At 56.1% G+C, this 23,765-nt stretch overlaps 1 protein-coding gene across 1 annotated transcript in view; it reads left to right on the top strand.

The window, feature by feature from the left end:
- CDH23 (cadherin related 23) overlaps positions 1-23,765 on the top strand; it is a 392,970-nt gene that overhangs the window by 304,289 nt on the left and 64,916 nt on the right. Inside the window, 10 exon segments of the mRNA XM_060034829.1 lie at positions 862-922; positions 1,889-2,037; positions 6,273-6,408; positions 7,956-8,344; positions 9,186-9,287; positions 9,599-9,601; positions 13,436-13,585; positions 14,903-15,031; positions 15,957-16,085; positions 17,230-17,457. Of these exon segments, the coding sequence (XP_059890812.1) occupies positions 862-922; positions 1,889-2,037; positions 6,273-6,408; positions 7,956-8,344; positions 9,186-9,287; positions 9,599-9,601; positions 13,436-13,585; positions 14,903-15,031; positions 15,957-16,085; positions 17,230-17,457 (1,476 nt within the window).

The raw sequence follows: 23,765 nt of genomic DNA, 5'->3' as shown, positions 1-23,765 counted from the left end.
TCACACGTACTGTGGCCCCTTGGGAGCCTGCCCAGCCAGGCAGGCTCGGGCCTCTCTCTGTATCACTTTGCAGGGGAGTTCTCTGCTCCTTTCCGGTATGTGGCAGGTAGAGGAGGTGTTCAGCTCGCAGTTTGACGGGACACACCTCAGGGCCAGCTGTGACTGCCAACAGCCTCAAGGCCAGACTCCTTGTCAAAAGGGCTAAGCGCCGGGCATTCTCAGAGTGAGAACAGCGTACCCCCAAGTCCCCCTGGAGATAGTCCATAAGCCTGAGGTACAGCCGAGCAAGCTGGGTGGGCTGGAATACACTGGAATGATCCTGGTGTGAACGGACATGGAACCTTTGGGAGGTGGGATTTCTGGGTCTCCCCAGTGTGGCTGCTATAGTATACAGCGCCTGGCTGGGAGCCAGTGTGACTAGGACAGCTTCAGACCAAGGAAGTGTGGGCAAGGAGCAGTCATGCAATCCACCTACCCCAGGTGAGGCTCCTGGAATCTCAAAAGGCTGAAGGAGGGAACTGTGGTGGGCTGAGCTAGTCAAGCCTGGATCCAGAGAGCTGCAGTGCTGTCACCCACCTTCTCCTCCGTGCTCCCTGAGAACCTAGAGGAGGGTCAGGGAACAGAGCTGGCAGGTGCCTCGCCATGGACAGGGCAGCATGGGGCCATCAACAGACAGGTTTCCTAGTGGGGGATGAGAAAGATGTGTCTCTCTCCTCTCCCACACCCCCAGCCTCGTGGGAAACCATGGGTTTAGGCAGGACGGGCTGGGAGTGGTGTGAGGGAAGGGGAGGGACTCCAGAAACACCTTCTCTGCCTGTGAGTAGAATTCAAGGAGTAACCACGTGTCTCATTCTCCCTCAGCTAACAGCCACGGATGCGGACGAGGGCGAGTTTGGGCGTGTATGGTACCGCATCCTTCACGGTGAGTGGGCTGACCTAGGATGGCGGGGAGGGGGGCAGGCCCTCCTGCCTGGCGGGTAGCAGAGCTTCTCTAGGCTGCCAAGGCTTTGGGAGGTGCAGCCAGAGAGGCCCCAAGCGCTATACACACAGGGCGGGCAGGTCAGAGGGAGGAACCAGGGATGTTCTCCAGTCATCTGCGCCAAGTTTGTTGTATTCTAAGTGAGGATGCATTCGATTGCTATGCTCCCCAAGTTCCTCATGTCCCATGGTGGGATATCACCCTGACAGTGGGGGCCTTGGGGAACAAGGCAGCCCCTGGCAGTGAGCTCCCAAGAGACTGAGCCTCATTGGCCCAACATGTATCCTATGCCCATCCCTGAACCAATCACTATGGCCTGGGACACTAGGACAGCCCCCCAGTGAGCTCCCCAGAATGAGTCTCACTAGACCAACTGGAATCATGGGACCATGCCTGAACCAATCCCTATGGCCAGAGACTAAAATGTGCTGATCTGCTCACTTCTGCCGTCGGGTGAAATCACCCCTATGCAAAGCACACGGACAGAGAGTGGAGGTGGGTGGATCCCAAAGGAATAGCAGCGTCCACAAGATGAGGAAATGGGAGCTTCCCCACTAAACCCCCAACAGAGAATTGGATTTGGGTTCCTTTCTTTGTAATGCCTCAGAGTCCTCTGAAATATTGAATGTACTGACACCGCTGGGTATGGGAGTCTCAGGGGACATGCACGCCTTCCATGGGGGTCACAGAGTGAGCTTCTGCCCCGTCCCTCAAATCCTGCTAGGCCAGGGCAGCATCAGGCAGAGGCTTCTTTGCCACTTCAGGCTTCAGCCAAGCTCCTAAGACCTCGGGGCAGGGTCTGCATTCTGTGGGTCTGGGCTCCCCAGCTTCCCTCCCACCACCACCACGATCCCACAGGCATCCTACTCCGGGGCAGAGCCCATGCTTATCATCTATCCCTCCACGCAGGTAACCATGGCAACAACTTCTGGATCCACGTCAGCAGTGGGCTTCTCATGCGAGGGCCCCGGCCCCTAGACCGGGAGCGGAACTCGTCCCACGTTCTTATAGTGGAGGCCTACAACCATGACCTGGGCCCCATGCGGAGCTCCGTCAGGGTGAGGCGGGAGTGCTCGGGCTGGGCGGGTGGGTGGTGGGGTTGCACACGGGGACAGCTCTCGGTGAAGCCCTGCACCCTGTTCAGCGCCGACCTCAGGGCTGGGCCAAGGCCTCAGGTGAGCCAGAGTTGGCCACCAGGTGGAACCCGGTGGGGGCAGGGCCACCCCTAGTTTAGGTGCCAAATGGCACCTGGAGCTCAGGTACGGTGGGGGAGCCTGGGATCCTGGACGTGTCCTTTTGCTCTAAGCCTCAGTTTCTTCAGATGTAGAAAGGGATCAGTGATACTGGTGTCCATCCTAAGGGATGAGGTGTCCTTACTCTGCTAACCCTCTGCATCCACACGGCTCCTTAGGGTGGGCCAAGGAAATCTCACGTACGTGATCTTGGCGCTGTAGCTGTTGCCAACTTCATTTTCCAAATGAGGAGACTGAGGCACAGAAAAGTCACTCGTGATAGAACCAGGACTTGAGCCCAGGTCTTTGGGTCCAAGTTCGGTGTTCTTTCCATTGGAAGTGTCCCCCAGATATTCCAGTCAGCGCTCCCAACTGCCCCATCAGATATATTCGTTTCTGCCCACCCTCACTCACCTCGGGCCTCTCCACTATGGAGCTAAAATCAAATCGACCTTAATCTTCCCGAATGGTCAAAAGTACGCGCCCAGATATTCCGCCGGCTGGGCTGGTTGATGTACTCTCCTGCCCTGTAACAAGGGGGTGACTGAGATGAATGAGATGCCTTCAAGTCACCCCCATCCTGCCCCCACTGCACACTCAGCAGCTCACAGCCCCTTCCCCTTAACCAGATGGAAAGTGAGTCAGACCCTAGAGGTGAAGAGTAGGAGGAAGATGGGAAAAGACGGGGTGGGGAGCGAGCAGGGACTTTCACCCAGAGCTGAGTGGGGCTGAATCAGCTCCTCTTATCGCCCCATCTCTGCCCCACTGTTTCCCTCAGGCTGGAAACAGTGAACAGAAGCCTGCCTCGGGTCACCATCACGAAGGAGGTGCTGGGGAGCGGGTGACTCAGCGTTGGCCCGTCTTCTGATGTTGCCCCCGCAGCTCTGCCCCAGGAGGAGACGGGAAGGGAAACCTGGGTCCTTTTAGGCTGCCCCTCTAAGTGAGGTCTTCCCAGATGGAGATGGCTGAGGGGGTCAGATCCCTCGGGTATTTATACCTTGGGACTGCTTGATTCCAGGGCCCTGGTGACTGAGGGTGAGACAGTTACCCGAATGTGCACCAGGGCAGCTCCACACAGCCACGCTCACCTGCATGACTGCGAGATATTAAATCAGCACGTGAATTACTTATTGAACTCATTTAAGCCTCATAAAAACCCCATGAGGTAGGCACTGTTATTATACCCATTTTATAGATGAGGAGACTGAGGCAAGGAGGGCTTCGCCAATGTGTTTAGAGTCCCATGGCAGTAAGGGTAGACAGAGCCAGCCTTCACACCCAGGCAGTCAGCTCAGGGCTGTTCTCTTAACCACAGTACTATGCTGCCTCACGGAAGGTCCCAGAGCACAGAGGCCACTGCTGCCTTATCCCCAAAGAGTCATTTTTAAGGTGGGAATTTGGTCGCTGGCCCTAGGGCCAGGACTTGATGGCCCTTACGGTAGCCAGCTCCCACACCCCTGAGCCCTGGGAAAGCTGGGGACCTTCCTGAAGACAGTATAGGGACTCCCTGGACTCATTTTCCCAGCAGCAGCAGACCTGGCTTGTAGGGACAATCCATATTCTCCTGTTCCTGCTTCAGAGACCAGGACAGCACAGATGAGGGGCCAGGGAGTGTGAAGTGAAACGGTCCTCGTAGAGACCGGGGCCTCACGCGCACACCGCGCAGGGGCACACGCACACACATCTCCTGCCTCGTCCCCTTTGCGTGGCACAGCGTTGGACGGAGAGTGGGGCTGGGAACCCAGGGAGCCCGGCAGCTCAGTCGCTGAGCCTTGCTGCTCAGCAAGAACTTGGCAGACCTGGCTGTTTCCTGTACATCTGTGTCTCTCAGGTTTGCAAACCACACAGCATTTTACCTCCTGTCTCTGCTGCTAAAAACAAGGCTGAGACCGGTTAGAGGACGGTGGCATGCAGCCAGTCTCATGGAGGGCCACGCCCAGGCTCCATGCCACCTCCCTCTGTTTATTGCGCTGTCAGACTAGCTCTGTGTTTTCCCCGCCACCCTTGGAGTCAAGGCCATTTGGACAAGCAGACTTGGGAAGGGGAAGGTTCACAGTTTCAAAAGATGGATGGGCAGCTTCTGTTTACGGCAGGAGAGTTCCTGAAGTTCATCCATGCAAATCCCCCCAACACCCACCCGCCCCACCCAGGATCTCCCCAGCCAAGTTCTTGGTGAAGCCAGACTTAGAAGGTTCTGGCTTGTGAGCAGCTGTGCTCTGAAGTAGGCACGCTAGTTTGCATAGTGGGTTCTGGGTGTCTGGACATGAAAATTCGATGACATAGCAGGGCTACACGGGCCCCAAGAGCAGGGAAGTAGAGAAACCTTAACCCCCATAAACTTCTCCTCCCCACTGGCTCTGCCACCCCACTCACCTCACAGTTCTCCACTGGTCAGGGCACCATTTCTACTTATACCAACAGAAGCCCCTTCCCTTCTGTCCAGCTAATTCCCAGCTAACCCTGGAAGAGAAGCTGGGGCTGATCTGAGAGGAGTGATCAGATCAGAAACCAAATATGTGTGCTCTCAGACGAGGCCTCGCGCCACCATCAGTGCTGGTGACCACACCTGTGAAATTCACACCACATGCCATTGCCCCTACCCCATTGACTCCCCACCCGCTCTGCTGACCAGGTCCTGCTGGCCCTGGCTCTTCTAGACTGGAAGTAGGGTATCTCTCCTGTTTCGGGGCCAGCTCATCCCCAGGATATAGTGAAGAGTGGTAAGGTTGCTAGACCCGGAAGCAGGAGAAGCCCCACTCTCTTTCCAGCTCTCGGTGACCATGAGGCCTCGGGCAAGTCCCCCCATCTTTGGGCCTCTGTTCCCTCATCTGGGAAAAGAGGCAGGAGCCCTGGGCCTCCTTGAGTGCCACCACTCTCTGGTCTCTGCCTATAACTCCCCTCCCCACCACACTGATCCTTCTAGACATAGCCCTGGTCCTGCTCATACCTGGACCAGACCCTCCCATGCTCCTGTGTTGGGGGGGGGGGGCGCGGATGGAGGTGCACAGAAAGAAGAGTGGGGTGCTGATCTCTAGCTATAACATCTCTCTCCATAAACATCTTTTGAACTGTTTTTTGTTGTTGTGTAAGACATACATGTTCATTAAAGAGAAATTAGAAAATGTAAATAAGCAGTGATGAAAATTATGCATAATTCCACAATTCAGACATAGCCACTGTCTTGGGCAGGGTCTGCAGAAGCAAATCCTGAGACAAGGATTGGTGTGAAAGTGATGAGTGGGAAGTATAGGAAGTGTTCCCAGGAAAAGCCGGAAGGGGCTTGGGACCCAGGAAGGAGAGGCAGCCGGCAAAGTGGAACACAGGAAACTGTGACTCAGTCCCACAGGGAGCCCTGGAGAGAGTCATCTCAGCTGCCCCGTCAGTCAGTGGCTAAGGGCTGCCTTAGCCAGTGTGGGACGTAATTCCCAGGCACCTCCGGCTCTCTGGGTGTCTCTGGCTCCGGCAGCAGCGGGGGCTGGGGTTAGTCCCCAACAAAGAACCACAGTTCTGGCCGCTGGCAGTGAGAGCACCAGAGAAAGCACAGGAGAATCTAGAGTAGTCTGAGCACCAACGTCCTCTGCTACCGCCGTACTTAACGTTTTCATTTCTGTTCTCCCAGATGTATCTTGATAGTTGAATGGGGTCCCTTTAAACTTTTCAGGCGCTTTTGCAAGACCCTGGCTCATTTTGTCTTCATAACCATCCTAGGAGTAGGACAGGGCGTGAACTGTTAAATTGATGTTACCCGTTTCATAGCTGAGAAACTGGACGGCCCAAGTTTCACTAGTTAGCCACAGGTTCCCACAGGATTTGCAGCAGAGCCAAGAGCAAGACAAAGTTTGTTCTCTAACATGACATTTAAGCACCTGCCATGCGCCAGGTACTGTGCAGGGTGGGGGAACATGGTGACCAACCGGACAGCCCTAGGCCCTCCGTAGGGAGCTCACAGCTGGCCCAGGAGAGCAGTGACCAGACACGCAGGCTCGGGTGGGTGCAGCCCTGGTCTTGCCCAACCCCACCCCCACCCCCCCGACCTTTCATCCCTGGCCCGGCTCGTGCAGGTGATAGTGTACGTGGAGGATGTCAACGACGAGGCCCCAGTGTTCACGCAGCAGCAGTACAGCCGCCTGGAGCTTCGCGAGACGGCGGGCATCGGCACGTCGGTCATCGTCGTCCGAGCCACGGACCGAGACACTGGTGAGGCTGGCAGGAGGAAGCCGGGGAGTGCATTCCCCAGAGTGACCCGCCCCAGCTCATGCCTCCCTCTCCCGCGGGGCCTGTCATCCTCAGGATGCCTCGGCTCCCCCACTGAGTGGCTCCCAGGTGGGGAGGGGCTCATGGGACAGTCTTGGTGGCATCCCCACCAGATTCCCAGTCCCAGGAGGATGGGAGTCATGGGGAGTTGCTCTGATTTCTGGGCAGAGAGAGGGGAGGTCACAAGCTTGGGAAGTCCGGATTTGTCGTCCCAGAATCTGGCAGCTCCTGGCTAACCTTTGGCTAAGGGCTAGGCAGGGCTGGGGGGGATAAAGGACTTGTCCAAAAGCTGGCTGAGGCCTGCTCCTCCAGCCAGCGCAGCCCAGGGCCTGGCACACACACATTTCACAAGAGGCAGCGTCCTGTTCTACAGGGCTGTGGCCATCCCTGAAGGCAGCCCGGACCTCGCCGAAGGCCCCGAGCCCTAGAGGTGGCTACCGTTAGCAGCACAAAATGAAGGAGAAAGATGACCGGGTCACTGTGGGCCTCTTCACAGGGCCTGGCTATCTGGGCCTGTGCCGCAGGCCAGGGATACAGCCAGAGAAAACCTCCTTCCTGTGCTTCTCATTTCCCAGCTCCTGCCCTTCTTTCATGTCAGCTGCTCTGGTGGCTCCCACCCCAGCCCCTGTCAGCACCCCCAGCTCACCTGGAGCACGGGATGGAGTAGAGGGAGAAATAGGCCTGAAAACTCCCGAGCGACTGTGCTCCCTTAATAAATGGCACCTTTATACAGTTCAGATCACGTACATGGCTGGAGGCTAATGGTTCAAGACATTTTCTGGGTCAGGAATCTGTCTGAGAAACTAGTGAAAGCTATGGGTCCCTTCCCAGCAAGAATGCATGCCCAGAGTTCTGCAAATAATTTCAAGGAAGTCTGGGATTTCCTGAGTGATTTTATAATCATTCTCTTTGAAGTATGTGGACTTCAGCTAAGGAATCCCAACTGTAGCTCCTGGTTGAAGCGTGTATTCCAAGGCGCAGGAATTGGGGGTGGAGGGAGTGGGGAGAACAGAGAAAGGTGACCCTGGCACTGGAACCCTTTGGCTGTAGGGACCAGATGAAGGCTTAGCCACTTCTGAGGATGCTGCCCCGGTTGAACGCTTTCTAAATCAAAGCCTCCACTACAAGGGATCCCTAATTTCCCCACCCTCTCCTTGTGCAGATACCCAAGGGAGGTACTTGAGCTTGAATTTTACGGCTCCAGGAGCAGAACCAACCCGCTCTGGCATATCTCTCATCTCAAGGCCAGGCCCCAGAGGGCGTCACCAGTGTGTGCTGGGCCTTGCCGTCCTTAACCTTGACCCCGTCCTTGACAGTTTCTCTTGGGACAGTCGGACCCAGAGGCGGGGGGTGGTGCACGCCGGGTAGGGGAGCCAAGGCCTCTCGCCCTGTCCCTCTGGGACAGCAGTGGGTGTGCTGGGGTAGCTTGTAAAGCCACAAGGCAGCCCACCCCCACCCGGGACTGCATAGCCTCTTGTGCCCTCCTGTAGGGGATGGTGGCCTGGTGAAGTACCGCATCCTGTCCGGCGCGGAGGGCAAGTTCGAGATTGATGAGAGCACGGGGCTTATCATCACCGTGGATTACCTGGACTACGAGACCAAGACCAGCTACCTGATGAACGTGTCCGCCACCGACCAGGCACCGCCCTTCAACCAGGGCTTCTGCACTGTCTACATCACTCTGCTCAACGAGCTGGACGAAGCCGTGCAATTCGCCAACGCCTCCTACGAGGTTGCCATCTTGGAGAACCTGGCACTGGGCACCGAGATCGTGCGGGTCCAGGCCTACTCCATTGACAACATCAACCAGATCACCTACCGCTTTGATGCCTACACCAGCGCCCAGGCCAAAGCCCTCTTCAAGATAGATTCCATCACGGTGAGGGATGGCACAGCAAGGGTTCTCTCTGAGGGCAGGAAGCTCAATTCCTGTAAAGCTAACCAGCATTCATTGAGCTCCTTCTCTATGCCCAGCACTCTTCTTTGTCATAAACATCCCCGTAATACATCCCTTTAATATGCAGGGATAAGGTAAAGTTTATACGCAGGCAACCTGCTGTCTTCTTGTTACTAGATAACGAAAGCTGTGCGAGTCATGGTGTTTCCCTTTGTACCGTGGCTCAGATATAAATTTCATGCCTCACTGCAGTAGCTAGTAGTCTTCGTTAGGTGTCTGGTGCAGCGATGTCTTATCTACTGCCTGGATCTTACTCCTCCATCTTTGCGTTAGTGTGTTTTCTCTCAGAATCTCTTCTTTGAAAATAAGCACAGTAATAATTGCTACAATGTGCCACACCTTGTTCTGGGGCATGCTGGGGACACAGAGATGAACAAGACCCTTTGCAGCCTTCAGAGAGCTCTCAGGCTAGGAGTAGAAGTGGGAATAATCAAGGATGCAGGTCAGAGCATCACAAGGGAAGAGATGAAAAGATCTACAATAGAGATGTAATGGAGCGCCTTCGGGGCCCAAATAAAGAGAGCGATCGTACCTGGCTGGGGAAGCGGGAAGCCTGCATGGAAGAGGTAATATCCGAGTGGGATTGAGAGAGAAGTAGGATTTCAGCGGACAGAGCTTCACGGAGAAGTTATGCCAGCAGAGGGAGTAATGTGAAGGTGGGAAAGTGGACAGGATGTCCCGGGTTGGCAAGGAGTCTAGTTTGGCCAGGGCACAGGACTGCTTGGGATACGATGTCACTGCCCATCTGACCCCCTCCCTGCAGGGTGTGATCACCGTCAAGGGCCTGGTGGACCGGGAGAAAAGCGACTTCTACACCTTGACGGTGGTGGCAGACGACGGCGGCCCCAAGGTGGACTCCACCGTGGTGAGTGGATCCCCGGCCGAGAGCCCCACGGGTACAGCCTGTCACCGCTCCAAGTTCCCCCAAACTGACATCTTCACCCAGCATGCAGGCAGGCAGTGGGTGAGGGTTTAGGTAGCCCAGGAACGGCACTGCAGCCGGCCATGCCACACCTTCCCGGGCAGCCTGGGCAGGGCTGAGACCTCAGGTGGGGGGAGAGGTGGCATCCTCCACAGGCCACTGCTTGGAGTGGGGCTGGAAGAGCTGGGACTGCTAACCGTCTGCATCTTCGCCTTTTCTCTCCCTTGGCCACCTCCTGCCGCCTCTGCCTACAGAAGGTGAGTAGCCCATGGCTTGGTGCCCTCCCCTGTGGGTTGTCTGTGGCCAGTGCTGGCTTGGGCGCTGTGTGGCACTGGGCCTTCCTGCCTCTCCTGGGGGAGAGGGCACATGGACAGGACTGCAGCTGGTCCCTGCTCAGACCCCTCCCAAACTCCCCCACCCATCCACTCTCACACCTGAGCCCAGGCCCCTCCCGAGCACGAACTCCACGTCCAGCTCTGTCCCCTCTGCCCTCCTTGTCCTGTCTACCCCCCCCCCCCAGTGGGTCCTGGGGTGGGCACTGCACTAACAAGGAGTGTGCGGAACACACAATGGAGGGAACACTGAGGCCTCATCCCAGCTCTGCTCCTCAGCGGCTGTGTGACAAGGCTAATTGCTCAACCTCTCTGTGCTTCCTTTCCTCGGGTCTAAAGTGGGTATCATACCAACTGCCCCGCTTTCCTCAGAGGATGTGACAGAGCTGGCCGATAGGAAGCCTTTGTAAACTAGGAGGGGTGATGGGAGCGGGGTCTGTAAGGGGGCCCCCTTCCCTCTCTCGGGGTCAGCGTTAGGAGTATGTTACAGTAGTCGTGTGAAGTGGGGCGCCAGGGCCAGGGGAGTGTGGGCAAGGGCAGCAGTGGGCATATGGTGTGAGTCACTGCCCTTGAGGGCTCTAAGTAAAGGCACAGAGACCTTGTGAACTTCGGGGAGGTTGACTGCTGAGGTCAGAGGTGCAGACAAGACTCCTAGAAGGGTAGAGAAGTGGTGACCTCAGGCTGGGGGTGGATATGAAGGTGGGCCCCAGGGGCGGGTCATGGGGTGGAATCCTGCAGCGATAATGAGAACATTTAACCATCGTTTCGGCTTGGGCCCCAGCCAGGCAGGTCTGAGGCCATCTGTAGACCACATGGGTGTCCAGCTCATCATCAGCCTTGGTTACAGCCACGTTTTCACCCCTGCTGAGCCCTTTTCACCTTAGCCGGAAGGGATAGACCAACCCGGTGTCCAGGCTAAGAGCCAAATGCAGCTGCTTGGCATCCTGTGGCCCATGGCTCCCTCAAGGTGCCGGCCCCAGTGGCCCTGGTTGTGGCTTGGCCGTACCCAAAAGGCCCCTCCATCCACGGGGCGAGCCGGGGGTGAGCGAGCAGCAGTGAGCCCCCACAGCTCCCCTCGACCCCCCCGGGTCCCTGAGGGCAGCCAGTGAGCAGGGCCCTCCGGTGGTAGATGGTGGGCACGTGCCCTGTGTCCCACAGCTCGTGGCGAGGCTCCTGGTCTTCCCCACCAGAGGGTCTAAGGCTCAGGGGGTTAAGTGGAGCCCTCTCGCAAGCCTCGACAGCCTCGTCCATAAAATGGGCCCAGTCTCCCCTCGCCCCTGTCGTGCGGAGTCGGGGGCTTGAGGCCAGGTAGAGCCTGGTGAGCAGTAGGGCCGTCCCTCCCCAGGCTGCCGAAGCCCCCCGTGGACCAGGCAGCCACTTCCTGTGCTGGGGCTGGCGAGGGCGTTTCAGAACACACACTCCTCCGTGGGCCCCTGTATTGCCCCAGTCCCTTCACCCTCTTCCAGGAAGCAGGACCCACCCCCCTTTGTTCTGCCCTGGCTTCCTCTCAGAGGCTCCCAGGGGCCACTGCCCCAGATACACCAGCCCTGTCAGTCCCAAACTTGTTGGAGGTGCCAGGGTGGAGGCAAGCTGAGGGGCCTTTTAAAGGCACCACCATTTCCTCTGCGAGGCCGGAACCCCCAAACCACAGCTCACCTACACCTGATTCCTCCTCAGCGCCAGCAGCCCCCATGGCCCTGAGAGGGGTGGGGAGGCAGCAGAAGGGGCAGGCTGGGCGGGGGTGGCTGGGGGGTTACTCAGAGCCATAGGAGCTCTGAGTACCACCCCCGGGCTTTTGAGGGATCAGGGAGGGAGATTTGGGCCCTGAGACCCTGGGTGGGGACAAAGGCCCATAGCTCATTCCCGTAGATCTTGGTACCTGCCTTCCTAACGCACTCACTGATGCAGACTCCCCACTGTTGGGAATACCTCATCAGAGCAGCAAATGTGGAGGGAGCACCTACTGCGTGCCAGGCTCTGGGTTGGGCTCAGGGTACATACAATGGGAAACCAAAATCAGACGTGGCTTCTGCTTTCACAGGCATAAGATAGAGTAGGGGAAAGACACTGATCAAACTACCACACCAATAAATATATGCCACGAGAGAGCAGATAACAAGGCGTCGGGGAAATCAAGGAGGGCTTCCCGGAGGAAGTGACTCAAGCTGAGCTCCTCAGAAAGCATAGGAGTTTACACAGTAGAGAAGGAAGAGCATTTCAGGCAGAGGGAACAGCAGGTGCAGAGGCCCTGTGGTGGGAGGAAGCATGCGGAGTCCCAACAAGGCCTTGACCAGAGTGAGAGAGTTTGGGAGGGATCAGATTGCAGGGGGCTTGTTTGTTTTCTTCCTGAGAACAGGGTGGTAGACATTATTATGCCCATTTCACGGGTGAGCAGACTGGGGCTCCGGGACTCCACAGAACTCCCTGACCAAAATTTATGATGGGTGGGCAGCGTCTTGGCAGGTGAGATCCTGCCTGTCTGCCAGGCCAGAAGCAGGACAAGGACCACATTTGTTGGCTCATTTATTCCTTCCAGCCTCCTGATTCTGTAGGTGTTCTCGTTCCTACTTTCATCTGAGGAAATGGAAAATCAGAGAGGTTGAATAACTTTTGCCAAATCACACAGCTAGTAAGTGGTAAAGCTGGTCCTGCTGTGAAGCCTGGGTTTGTTGCCTACAGTTCTGACAGCTGCCTGAAATATGGAAGCGTGGCTAGAACTGAGAAGGGGATAGTCCTGATTAGGAAGGAGGGGGGATGAAGTGGAATCTTCTCTGAGTCGTGGTGAGGTTCCACAGGCTCCCCATGGAGTCCTGTGCACACCAGGAGGCAGGTAGGCCTGGGAGCCCCGGAGCCCCAGGCCTGGGGAAGGAGAGGATGGGATCTGGCCTGGAGCAGGGTGGTGGGAGAAGGCCTGGCTTGGGATTGCTAGAACCTGAGCCTCCTCCCCTCCCGCCACACTGCAATCCCCTCATCAGTGAACCCGAGGGGTACCTACGACTCTGGCTGCGTGGCCCATGGCCATCCATGGGCTGGAAGCTGCACCCCCAGCCAGGCCTTCTCTCCAGGCTTGCTGTTCAAACCCTGCAGGAGAAGCCTGGGCTGCACACACAAAACAATGTGTTCTTTGCGTGCAACTTGCATGTTCCCTGTTTTTATCTGGTAGTTGGAAATTCCCCTCTCTTCCCCATCTGCCCTCTCCCCACTGGGACCACCAAGCCACCTTGTGACCCCTCTCCTGCTCCTGAGCCCTGTTTCCTTTCCTCTAATCTAAAGGTGAAAGTGAAGAGGCCTTTGGGCAATATCTGGTTGCCAGATGTGTTTTAGCTGGCCCACAAAAAAAATTTGTTTTTACTATCACCACCTAATTCCACATAAAAATCTGGATTCCTAGTTCCTTTTGAAAAACAGGAAGCTCTGCCCGTGCCAGGCTGACACACCCTCACGGATCTGGAGCCGAGTAGCCTCTGTTTCCTTTAGCCAGGGCCCGTGCCTTCCGGTTCTCCAAGGCCCCACCACCTCTGAGTCCCCCCGCCAGGCCCCAGCACTTGAGTGTGTGCAGCCCTCCCCCACCAGACTTCCAGAAGAAATGCGCTCAGGGCCTCCGTGTAAAGTCAGGGTTGGCCTAGGCAGGCTCTGAAAGCTTGCTGACCTTCTGGAACTGATTGGAGGTCCGGTCCCCACTGGGCCCACAGCGGGACCCTGTGTTTGGGGTCAGGGAGGGGAAGAAGGTGGGAGGTCTCTGGCCATGTTCACACGCAGGTCTACATCACTGTGCTGGACGAGAATGACAACAGCCCCCGGTTCGACGTCACGTCCGACTCGGCCGTCAGTGTGCCCGAGGACTGCCCCGTGGGCCAGCGCGTGGCCATTGTCAAGGCCCGGGACCCCGACGCCGGCAGCAACGGGCAGGTGGGCACCAAGTGAGATAGTCCAGATCTGCCCTGTCAGTAGGGGCTCCCACAGCCCCGCAGCCGGAGGGGACCTCCAAAGCCATCCCCTCCCTGAGCAGGAAGCAGAGTCATCCAGGCTCTGCCGGGCCCTGAGCAGGTCCGCCCTGCCCTCACCGCAGTCCATGGTCCAGGGAAGGAGACAGAGCTGTGCAAGCTGTCAGCCCTGCCTGTGTCCAGGGAACACGAGGCCCAAGGCTGGCCTCGGCTCAGTCCCCGTGGCAAGCTGAGCACAGAGGGGGTTTAATTTCCCCAGTGACTCCTTGGTCACCTCATCCATGAACCACACAGCATCTCACCCCTGTGTGCCAGCCCTGGGCCGGCCCTCCCCACGAGGACCCAGGGCCCCAAGAGATCACACTCCTCCCCCTGCTTCTCAGGGCCCCCTCCCTGTCCCCTGGCAAGAAGTGCTCCCCACCACGGCAGGTTTGGGCACCCCCTGAGCACAAGGAAGAGGGGTGACAGAGCACACCAGTCTTCACACCACTTTGATCTGTCCTACAAATTGAGGTGTATTTCAGGAGGTTTCCACTGGTTTTTATTTATTTATTTGCGGTACGCGGGCCTCTCACTGCTGTGGCCTCTCCCGTTGCGGAGCACAGGCTCCGGACGCGCAGGCTCAGCGGCCATGGCTCACGGGCCCAGCCGCTCCGCGGCACGCGGGACTCTCCCAGACTGGGGCACGAACCCCCGTCCCCCGCCTCGGCAGGCGGCCTCTCAACCACTGCACCACCAGGGAAGCCCTCCACTGGTTTTTAAATGCTTGCACACCTCTAGGGGACCAAGAGATGCTGGCTCTGGAGATGGAAGCCTATGGGTTCAAATCCTTGTTCTCTTGGGCCCTTGCAAGCTGTGTGACCTTGCCAGTGACTTCTTGTTCCTGAGCCTCCTCTCTGAGCTGAAGAGAACAGCTCCCTTTGACAGGGTCGCTGTGAGAGCCGAAGAGAGCCCGTGTGACACCAGGGCCGCGCCTGCTCCCCGCAGGGGGGCTCAGTGCTTCCCCGCCCTGGGAAATCTCATGTGGGACTCGCACCTGGCCCCAGGCCAGTATGCTTGCATCCCCCCCACCCCTAGCCTGTCATAGGCCCTGCGCCCGCTCTGTGGACCTGCCACCCTCATTTTGAAGGATGTAAGCACTTCCGAATAAAACACATTCTTCTCACTCTCCCAGGCTGAGCAGAGGGCTCAGGTGGGCGGGAGGGTGCTCCCTGGCCTGGCCAGCTGCTGGTCCTCCCCGCTTCGTCACCCCTCGCCCCTCATCCTCTCTCTTCCCTTACAGGTGGTCTTCTCCCTGGCCTCTGGCAACATTGCCGGGGCCTTTGAGATCATCACCACCAACGACTCCATTGGCGAAGTGTTTGTGGCCAGACCCCTGGACAGAGAAGAGCTGGACCACTACATCCTCAAGGTGAGCGCCAACTGCCTTCCATCCCAAGAGAGCTCAGCCCATCAGCACGCCCTGGCTTTCAGCTTCCTGCTGTCACCAAGTGCCGTGGGCAGGCAGAACCCCTTAGGACCAAGAGCGTGAGTGAGGCTGACCTGGAAAGGGCATCCTGGAAGGGGTTTCTGGACCCAGAGCAGGAAACAGCAGAGGTGTCTGTGCCTGCTGCCAGAGCCGGGAGAGAAAGCCTGGCAGCTGATAGAGCGACTCCTCCACAGACACAGTGTGACCTTGGGCAGGTTGTTTACTCTGCCTGGGCCTCAGTTTCCCCTCTTGTGTAATGGGCAGAAAAACCTGGCTTCCTCTGCTGAGGTGAGGAATAACGAAGACCACCACTGTTGCTGAATTGCTGAGGCTACCGTGTTTCCTGAGGGGTCTCTGGGGACCCCAGGGCCATGCTTCTGCAGGCGTCTGAGCTCTAGAACACTTTCTACAGGCCTCCAGGAAACATCAGGGCTCCTAGGGACAGGCTCAGTCTATGGTTAGGACTCCAGCTCATTGCCCAAAAGATTATTTGAGGCTGTTCCTCTATTGGCCAGAGACCAGGTCTGAGTGCATGGAACAGAGGCCTTGAAGCCAAAGGCAGGAGCCCTGGGTCTGGTTGCAGGCCCAGGGTCACAGTCAGCAGCAGGATGGGGAGGTAAAGACCGTGCACATCAGAGTCGGATTGCAAAGGACGGTTACCAAACAGACAAGTATTGGGCAACGGTTGTTTACAGCATGGAGCAGAAGGTGAAAGCCTTGGGGAGACCCCAGGGGGCAGGGGGCAGGGATGAGCCAGCAAGTCTCTCTGGCCTCTCAGTCCCCCCCACGCCCACTGAACAGGCAGCCCGTTTGGACTCCATATTGCTGATCCTTTTAGCCCTGACTCCAGTCATCCCCCTCCTCGCAGGTTGTGGCATCCGACCGTGGCACCCCTCCACGGAAGAAGGACCACATCCTGCAGGTGACCATCCTGGATGTCAATGACAACCCCCCGGTGATCGAGAGCCCCTTTGGATACAATGTCAGCGTCAACGAGGTGAGGGTGGCTCTGGTGCCCATATAGCTGGACGTCTGGAGTGGACAGTGGGTGTGAGCCGACCGTGAAGCACCTGCTTAAATATCTGCCTGGGGACTTCCCTGGCGGACCAGTGGTTAAGACGCCATGCTTCCACTGCAGGGGGCGCAGGTTCAATCCCTGGTTGGGCAACTAAGATCCCACGTGGTGTGGCCAAAAGAAAAAAAAGAAAAAAACGCATACTTATCTGCCTGATCCACAGTTTGTCAGATCACAGAGATGGGGTCGTGGCTTACTCATTCATGATTCTATCCCTAACACCTAGGCCAGGTCCTGGAATGTGGTAACTTTTTGTGGTTTGGATGGAAAGGAGAGGGGAAGAAGAAGGTGGCCTTTCACCATCAACAGGAAACTGAGGTTTACCCTGGGAGAGCTGCTTTTAAATAAAACAGCTCATTTTTTAAAAATGGTATTGGAATATAGTTGATTTGCAATGTTGTGTTAGTTTCAGGTGTACAGCAAAGTGATTCAGTTATACATGTATTCATTCTTTTTCAGTTTCTTATATAGGTTATCACAGAATATTGAGACCCTGTGCTCTACAGTAGGTCCTCGTTGATTATCTAGCTTATATAGCGTAGTGTGTACATGTTAGTCCCAAGTTCCTGATTTATCCGTTACCCCACATTTCCCCTTTGGCAGCCATAAGTTTGTTTCCAGTATCTGTAAAAACAACTCATTTTTTACTCATAGTAAGATTGAGTCATGTCAGGAGAATTTTTGCCCAGGCACTGCTGCGTGTCATGCCCGGTTGGACATTCATGAAGGCCTCCCTCAATTCAGACCCTGGCTGTCCCACTGACTGGCTGTGTGATTTGCACGCATTCCGTCCCGGCGCCTCAGTTTTCTCATCTGTGAATGGAGTTGGCCTAATCTGTCGCATTATGGAGAGGATTTGATGCGTTCACTCAGGCCCCCGGCATGCAGCAGATACCCACCGAGTGTTCGGCACCGTCATCTTTATCTTCCTCCTCGTTGCCCCAGGGTAGTCAGAGCAGAACTTTCTAGAGGTCCAGGTGCAGCCCTTGGGCTCTCAGGAACAGGAGCTAGACTTTGCCCCAAAGGCCTTGAATCTGGAATGACCGCTTTCCTGCTCTCCCCACAGAATGTGGGCGGGGGTACCGCTGTGGTCCAGGTGAGAGCCACTGACCGTGACATCGGGATCAACAGCGTCCTGTCCTACTACATCACTGGGGGCAATGAGGACATGACCTTCCGCATGGACCGCATCAGTGGCGAGATTGCCACGCGGCCTGCACCACCCGACCGTGAGCGCCAGAGCTTCTACCACCTGGTGGTCACCGTGGAGGACGAGGGCACCCCTACCCTGTCGGTGAGTGATGGGGCGTGGCCTCGGGGAGAGAAGGGTGGGGGAGGGGCAGCTCCGCCTTCTGTGTGACAGGGACGAGATGGGTGGGAGTGGAATGCCACGCGCCGATGAGTCCTCCACAACTCCTTTATCGCGTCTTGAGTCCATCAGTCTACAAGTATTTATGGAGGGCCAGTGTGTGCCAAGCTAGGGTGTCGGTTCACCCACCTCTGCAGCCCCTCAGCCTCTATTTAGCCGTGTTTGCTTGCCCAGTGCAGCTCTATGGGATGGTACAGATTGAGCCTGAACCTCAGGGCCTGGCCAGCCCCCACTCCGCCTGCCAAGCTGTGCCGTGTACCTGTGGGGCCTCTGTGCCAAATGGGAAAAGGTGCCCTCTGGCCTCTTCCCCTGCATCACGTTGGTGTGACACGCTGTGGCAACACATCAGGGTCGGAAAGCGCTGGCGTCCGTGGTCCAGTCTGATGCGTGAATGGGTAGGGCCACTGCCCAAGGCAATGTGCAGGGTCCACAGAGTTGCAGAAGGAGGCGGGGCCTGCAGGGCTGGATGGTGACGCCGCTGTGTGGGGTGATGGGCTGGGGGATGACGATGTCTACTGTAAGCTGGCTTCGTGATTGTGAGCAAGTCAGAACCTCTCTGAATACTGGTTTTGTCATCTGTGAAAGAGAGATAATATCTCCTGCGTAGGTGGTGTTTGGGGAATTGAGTTAGCTCTTGTCTGTGGAAGCGCTTGGTAAACCTCGAGGAAGAGGAGTGTATCAGCTACCTATCGCCACAATGACCCTGCATTATAAACCAAACAGAGAGGCATAAAACAACCATTGACTTAGCTCCAATTCTGCAGGCTGGCAGTTGAGACCTAGCGGGGTGGTTCTTCTGCTGTCAGCTGGGCTCCCACATGTGTGCATGGGCAGCTGTGTGTCGGTTGGATGGCTGTTCTTTTGGGGGTTGGCTGCCCATCAGTTGGGATAACAGGGCAACTGGTATAACAGTTGGGATAACAGGGCAACAGGTGCCCTGGGATAACAGGGCACCTGTCTGTCCCCTTTCAGAAGGCTGGTCAGTGCTGGTTCTCATGGAGCCAGAAAAGGTCCGGGGGAAAGAGCAGAGCATGCAAGGCCTCTCAAGGCCCAGGCTTGGAACTGGAACAGGGTTATTTCTGCCACATTCTGTTTGCCAAAGCAAGTCACAAGGCCAGTCCAGGTTCAAAATATGGGGAGATAAACTCTCTCTTTTGAAGGAATGAACTGCAAAGTCATGTTGCAAAGAGTATAGATACAGGGAGGTGTAAGGATTGGGGACATTTGTATAATCTGTCTACCCTAGGGACCCTGATTGTAAATGAGGCCTCAGCTCTATCCTTCTGCCCCCAAAAGCTGACTCTCTTGGATCCGGTCCTCTCCTTTGGCAGTGGCACTGTGGACTGTGGGATCAGAGCAGGCCTGGGCGGGGCTTTTTATCTGGAGTGACTCTGGGGAGGATGGTGGAATTAGGTCAATCCCAGAAAACCACATTCTGAAAAGCCCAGGATAATACTAATCACTTCAGCCAGTCACACCCAGTGGGCCAAACGGAGACACAATTACAGGGCACATGTAACTAACTGAGAGGAGGACAGGTAGGGGTATCGTTTATTGTGGCGACATGGAGGGACTCAGTTTTGACATAACCCCTCCCTGCCTGCACCTAGCTTCAGAGTGAATCATCTTCTTGGTCATCTCTCCAATAGCATTTACAGATGTGTTTGACTACAAGTAACAGAAACTTAACTATGGATTTGTAAATAAATGAGAATGCATTTTTCTCGCATAACAACAATCCCAGAGAGAATTACAAACGTTGATTTCATGCTCAGTGATGTCAGAGCTAATGTATCTTGGCCTTTCCTTCATGGTTGCAAGATGGCTGCTATAGCTCCAGCCATCATGTCAGAGTTCAAGGCAGGAAATGACAAAAAATAATAAAGAGCTATGCAAGCCACCTCTGCCCTTTGGCTAATTACTTGGGGGCCACATATAACACTGCCTCAAATAAAAGCAGGGCTCTGTTAGTGAAGAAGAGGTGGGCAACTCATGGCATCCGCCATGCTGCTCTTTTTCATCCTGACCTAGGCCAGTGAACACACCACTCTTACCCCCACTCCCCACCCTCCTCTATAACACATAGTCCTAGAGTTTTCCAGGGAGGCAGATGGTGAGACCCACAATATTCTAAGACCCTGAGTTCAGGAGGCAACATCTGGTTTCCTTTTGGTCCCCAGAAGAAATGAGAATTAGAGAAATGTGAAATCACCCTAGCCACATTTAGCCACCCCGAATGGTGGGCCACTCCCCAAGCAGTCCCTGCAGAACTTGGGACTAGTCCCCATGGCCAGAAGTTTCATCTGTTGACCAAACTCTCCTTAGAGATCCACCCTAGCCTGGTGGAGACCTGTGAACACTGCCTTCTCACACGCGGGCCGCTGACATTCTGGCCCTCCTTGAAGCAGGTCTTGGCCTGTTCCAGCTCCCTGGTAAGAGTGTGGGAAGTTGGGTGGTGAGAAATACAGTCTCCCTTTGTCTACCTTCCTCATCTTGGTCATCACCAGCTCTGCTCCAAGAAAACAACTTCAGGATGACCAAGATCAGGAATTGGGTATATGTATATGTGTGGATATGGTTCCTGGGCTGTACTATAATAACACAGACAAACAGCATCAGGTACCAGCTGGAAAAACATTTAAAGGAGAAAACTTTTAAGTCAAAAAGTATCCATCCTTGGGCTTCCCTGGTGGCGCAGTGGTTGAGAGTCCGCCTGCCGATGCAGGGGATGCGGGTTCGTGCCCCGGTCCGGGAGGATCCCACGTGCCGCGGAGCGGCTGGGCCCGTGAGCCATGGCCGCCGAGCCTGCGCGTCCGGAGCCTGTGCTCTGCAACGGGAGAGGCCACAACAGTGAGAGGCCCGCGTACCGCAAAAAAAAAAAAAAAAAAAGTATCCATCCTTTCCATTTTTTTTCTGCTTCTTGGAAAAGATCACTTTTATTTGATTTTTGTTGGTGACACCACAGTGAAGAATTACAGGGACCACAGGGGCATTGTTGAGAACTTAGCACTGGACCATATTTGTTCATGTATTCATTTATTCATTCAGCCAGTGTTCCCTGAATACCCTCTATGTGCCAGGCCCCAGAGATACAGAGGTGAAGGCAGTGCGGGTCCTGCCATGATGAAGTGCAGCTGAGTAAGGGAGGCCATGAGGACATCCCTGTGCAGGGCCAAGGTGCAGATGGGGCACTGAGAAGGCCTCGGGGAAGACTTCCCGGGGCAGGTGATACCTGGGCTGTCTTGTCAGTCAGTCACAGTTAGCACAGCAAAGGGGGAAATCATATCCTGGAACTGGGCATCGACCTGAGCAAAGGCCTAAGAGCAAGTGGTAATCCGGGGTGGGTCCAGGGAGCTGCAGGTGGTCTAGACCCGTGGCAGCATCCAGCGCCCAGAGCAGGGCTCTGTATCTACGTATCCTCCCCACATTCTGTCTGGGGCAGGCCCCAGGGGCCGGTCCCAATACTTTCCCAAGTGCCCCCTCCACTCCCTCCTGGCCCCGCTAGGCCAGGGCCCTACAGCCAGTGCCCCTCCATGATTGGCGTTTGTCTCCGAGGAGTGCTGGACCCTTGAAGGTTCGCTGCCACTGGCCAGGCTGTTACTTCTGGGCAGTGAACACTCTGGGGTCATGAGTGCCCCCAAGCCAGAGGGGACCAGAGGAGGGACCTTGTCTGCTACTGGGCAGATTTCACTGGCTGAGTGTTGAGGAAGTAGGATCGCTCCAGCGTCTTCTAGACCAGCCAGAGCCCTGAGAAGCCTCAGACCAGCCATCTCGAGGTTCCAAGAAAGTTCACCGTGGTTTAATAGGGGTGCATACGTCTGTCCAGAGACGCCCGGCAGACCCACACGCCGTCCTCTTGTTCCCACCTACAAGTACCTGCCTGGTTCAAGCAAGCCCTCGCTGGCACAGGACCAGCCTTCCTGTTGGACAAGGGCAAGTAGGAGTTATTCATTCATTCATTCATTCATTCAACACCAAGTAAGTGCCAGGCCTGTGCTAGAGGCCAGGAAGTCAGAAATGAGTTGGACACAGATCTGCCCTCAAGGAGCCTACAGTTAGTGGGGGAAATGGACACATAACAGAGAGTTGACACTCTAGGATGTGATAGAATGCTAGGAGGTCAGAGCCAGGAGCTAGGGAGGGTTCTGGACAAGGCATTTGCATCCATGTCTTAAAGGATGAGGCTTTCTAAGCAGGGGGGTGGGATTCGGCTACAAAGTCTCCCTAAAACCAAGAGAAATCCTAGGCCTCCCATCTCTTCTTTTCTCCCTAGGGTCCCCTCCCCCACAGTTTCCTGAGAGCAGAACATTCCTGCAAGTAGCCCAGGCCACCCCACCCAGCTCTCAGCCCCGTATCACCCAGAGCTCAGAACAGCTGTGCTGCAAGGGGCATCCGGGCCAGCCTAGGCCTGTCACACAATGGTGTGCGCCCAGCAGGGGAAGCCGTAGTACAGCCTCGGCCCTCTGCCTCGCTCCAGGCCACAGACAGGGAGGGCAGGCTTGGGGGAGGGGTCCAAGTGGCCGTCAGGAGACCCCTGCAAGAGGAAGGGCTGGGCCCAGGGAGGAAGGACGGAAGGCAACTGGGAGGTCAGGAGCTGAGCCCCAGGCACAGAGGTACCTTGGCAGGGGGATGGGGAGACGGAGGTTCTCGAGGGGGGCCTCCCTGCCGTGCGAATCACAGCCAGAGGTTAGCAATCCCAGATAACCAGCCCTGGTTTCTCAGGCTGGTGGGGACCTGCAGAAGACACCTGTCCAGGCAGAAAGACAGAAAATCTCCCACCAGCCGCTTCTGGTACAAGAGCCGCCAGCAACAGCCCCACGAAAGTCTGTGCGCAGGGGGTGCTGCTCTCGGCAGCTCACGTCATATTTTTAGAGCCGAGGCTCCTCTGTTGATTAAACTTGGACCCTGCTGCTGTTTGTGAAGCCCGCTTCCCCTGGCTCAAGCTCAGGAAACCCCAGCCCGGCCCCTTCCCTGCGCTGCACACCAAGTAAGCCGGCCTTCTCTGGCCCAGCAATGACTAAATTCAGACCCTTCCTGTAGCCCTGCTTCTTGAGAGTGTTCTGCAGCTGCTCCAATGCTACACATGCAACTGGTTCAGTTCCTCCAAGAGACCCTGGGGCTCTGCAGATAGATGAGTTTCTCCCTTCCCCATTCCCCTCCCGCAAGCAAGTGGGGTGCACGGGCCGCCATGCCCACCAGGAGTCCTGTGGTTTCAGGGCTGCCAGGCAGGAAGGGGAGTGAAAAGACTGATGTGGAAGGAGTAGAACCACGGGCTTGTGGGCACAGGTTCATCCCCCAGGGCCCGGTATGTACTGTGAGCAAGTCCAAGTCCTGGCCTGTGATGCCACTCGCTTCAGTGCAGAGGAAGGAGCACAGACCTGGGAAGCAGGAGACCCAGGCTTCAGTCCCAGTTCTGCATTCAACTGTGACAAGACGCAAACCTTTTGGAACCTCAGTTTCCCTATGCATTAAACGGGACAATAAAACCTTCCAGGGTTTTCCAGGGGAGGGGTGGGGAGGAGTAGGAACCAAAGAAGTAATAACACCTGGTAAAGCATTTTGGAAAGCACAGTATTATCACAGAAGAGGCAAAGATATGGAACATGTACTGCCCTTGCCTATCCTGTGCCCAAGGCATGCATTGCTAGCGGATGTCAGCACTTTCCCATTAAACTATATTGATACTTCAGAATCCCTCTTAACATATATTCCAGGAAGCCATACCAAGAGATCAGAATTGCAAAACAAAATGAAACCCATGCCCGTTGGCCTGCAAAAGCTCAGGGCATCATTGCTGTTGAGGAGAGAGCCCAGACGAAGCTGCTGGGAACTCGAGCTAGCCGAAAGGCAGAGGTGACCCTGCCGATCATGCGTGGTCCAGAGGACAGAACCCTGGCATCCTGGTTCAGCCCCTCACCCAGTGGCTGTGTTTCAGTCCTCAGCTCTACAACCAGGTCCAAAGAGCAGGCTGTTATTGGATCCCTACCATAGAACTCACAGAATAGTTAGGGAGCCACAGCGTCCGTGCAGGAGAGGTGAGCATGCAAAGCGGGTACAGTGAATGCCCAGTGAAGGGGCTAGATGGTCAGTGCTCTCAGTGGGCTGGACAGGTGGTGATCAGGGCTGTGAGTGTCAGGTTCTCGAGAGGACTTTGCACCTAGCCTCCTGACTGCCAGGCCCAGTTCCTCTTTCTGCCATTGTTATTCCCTCTGAGTTCCCTGAGCAAATCTTAG

This window comes from Delphinus delphis, chromosome 16, assembly GCF_949987515.2.
Source record: "Delphinus delphis chromosome 16, mDelDel1.2, whole genome shotgun sequence".
Lineage (NCBI taxonomy): Eukaryota > Metazoa > Chordata > Mammalia > Artiodactyla > Delphinidae > Delphinus > Delphinus delphis.
This window is presented reverse-complemented; position numbering and strand designations above follow the sequence as displayed.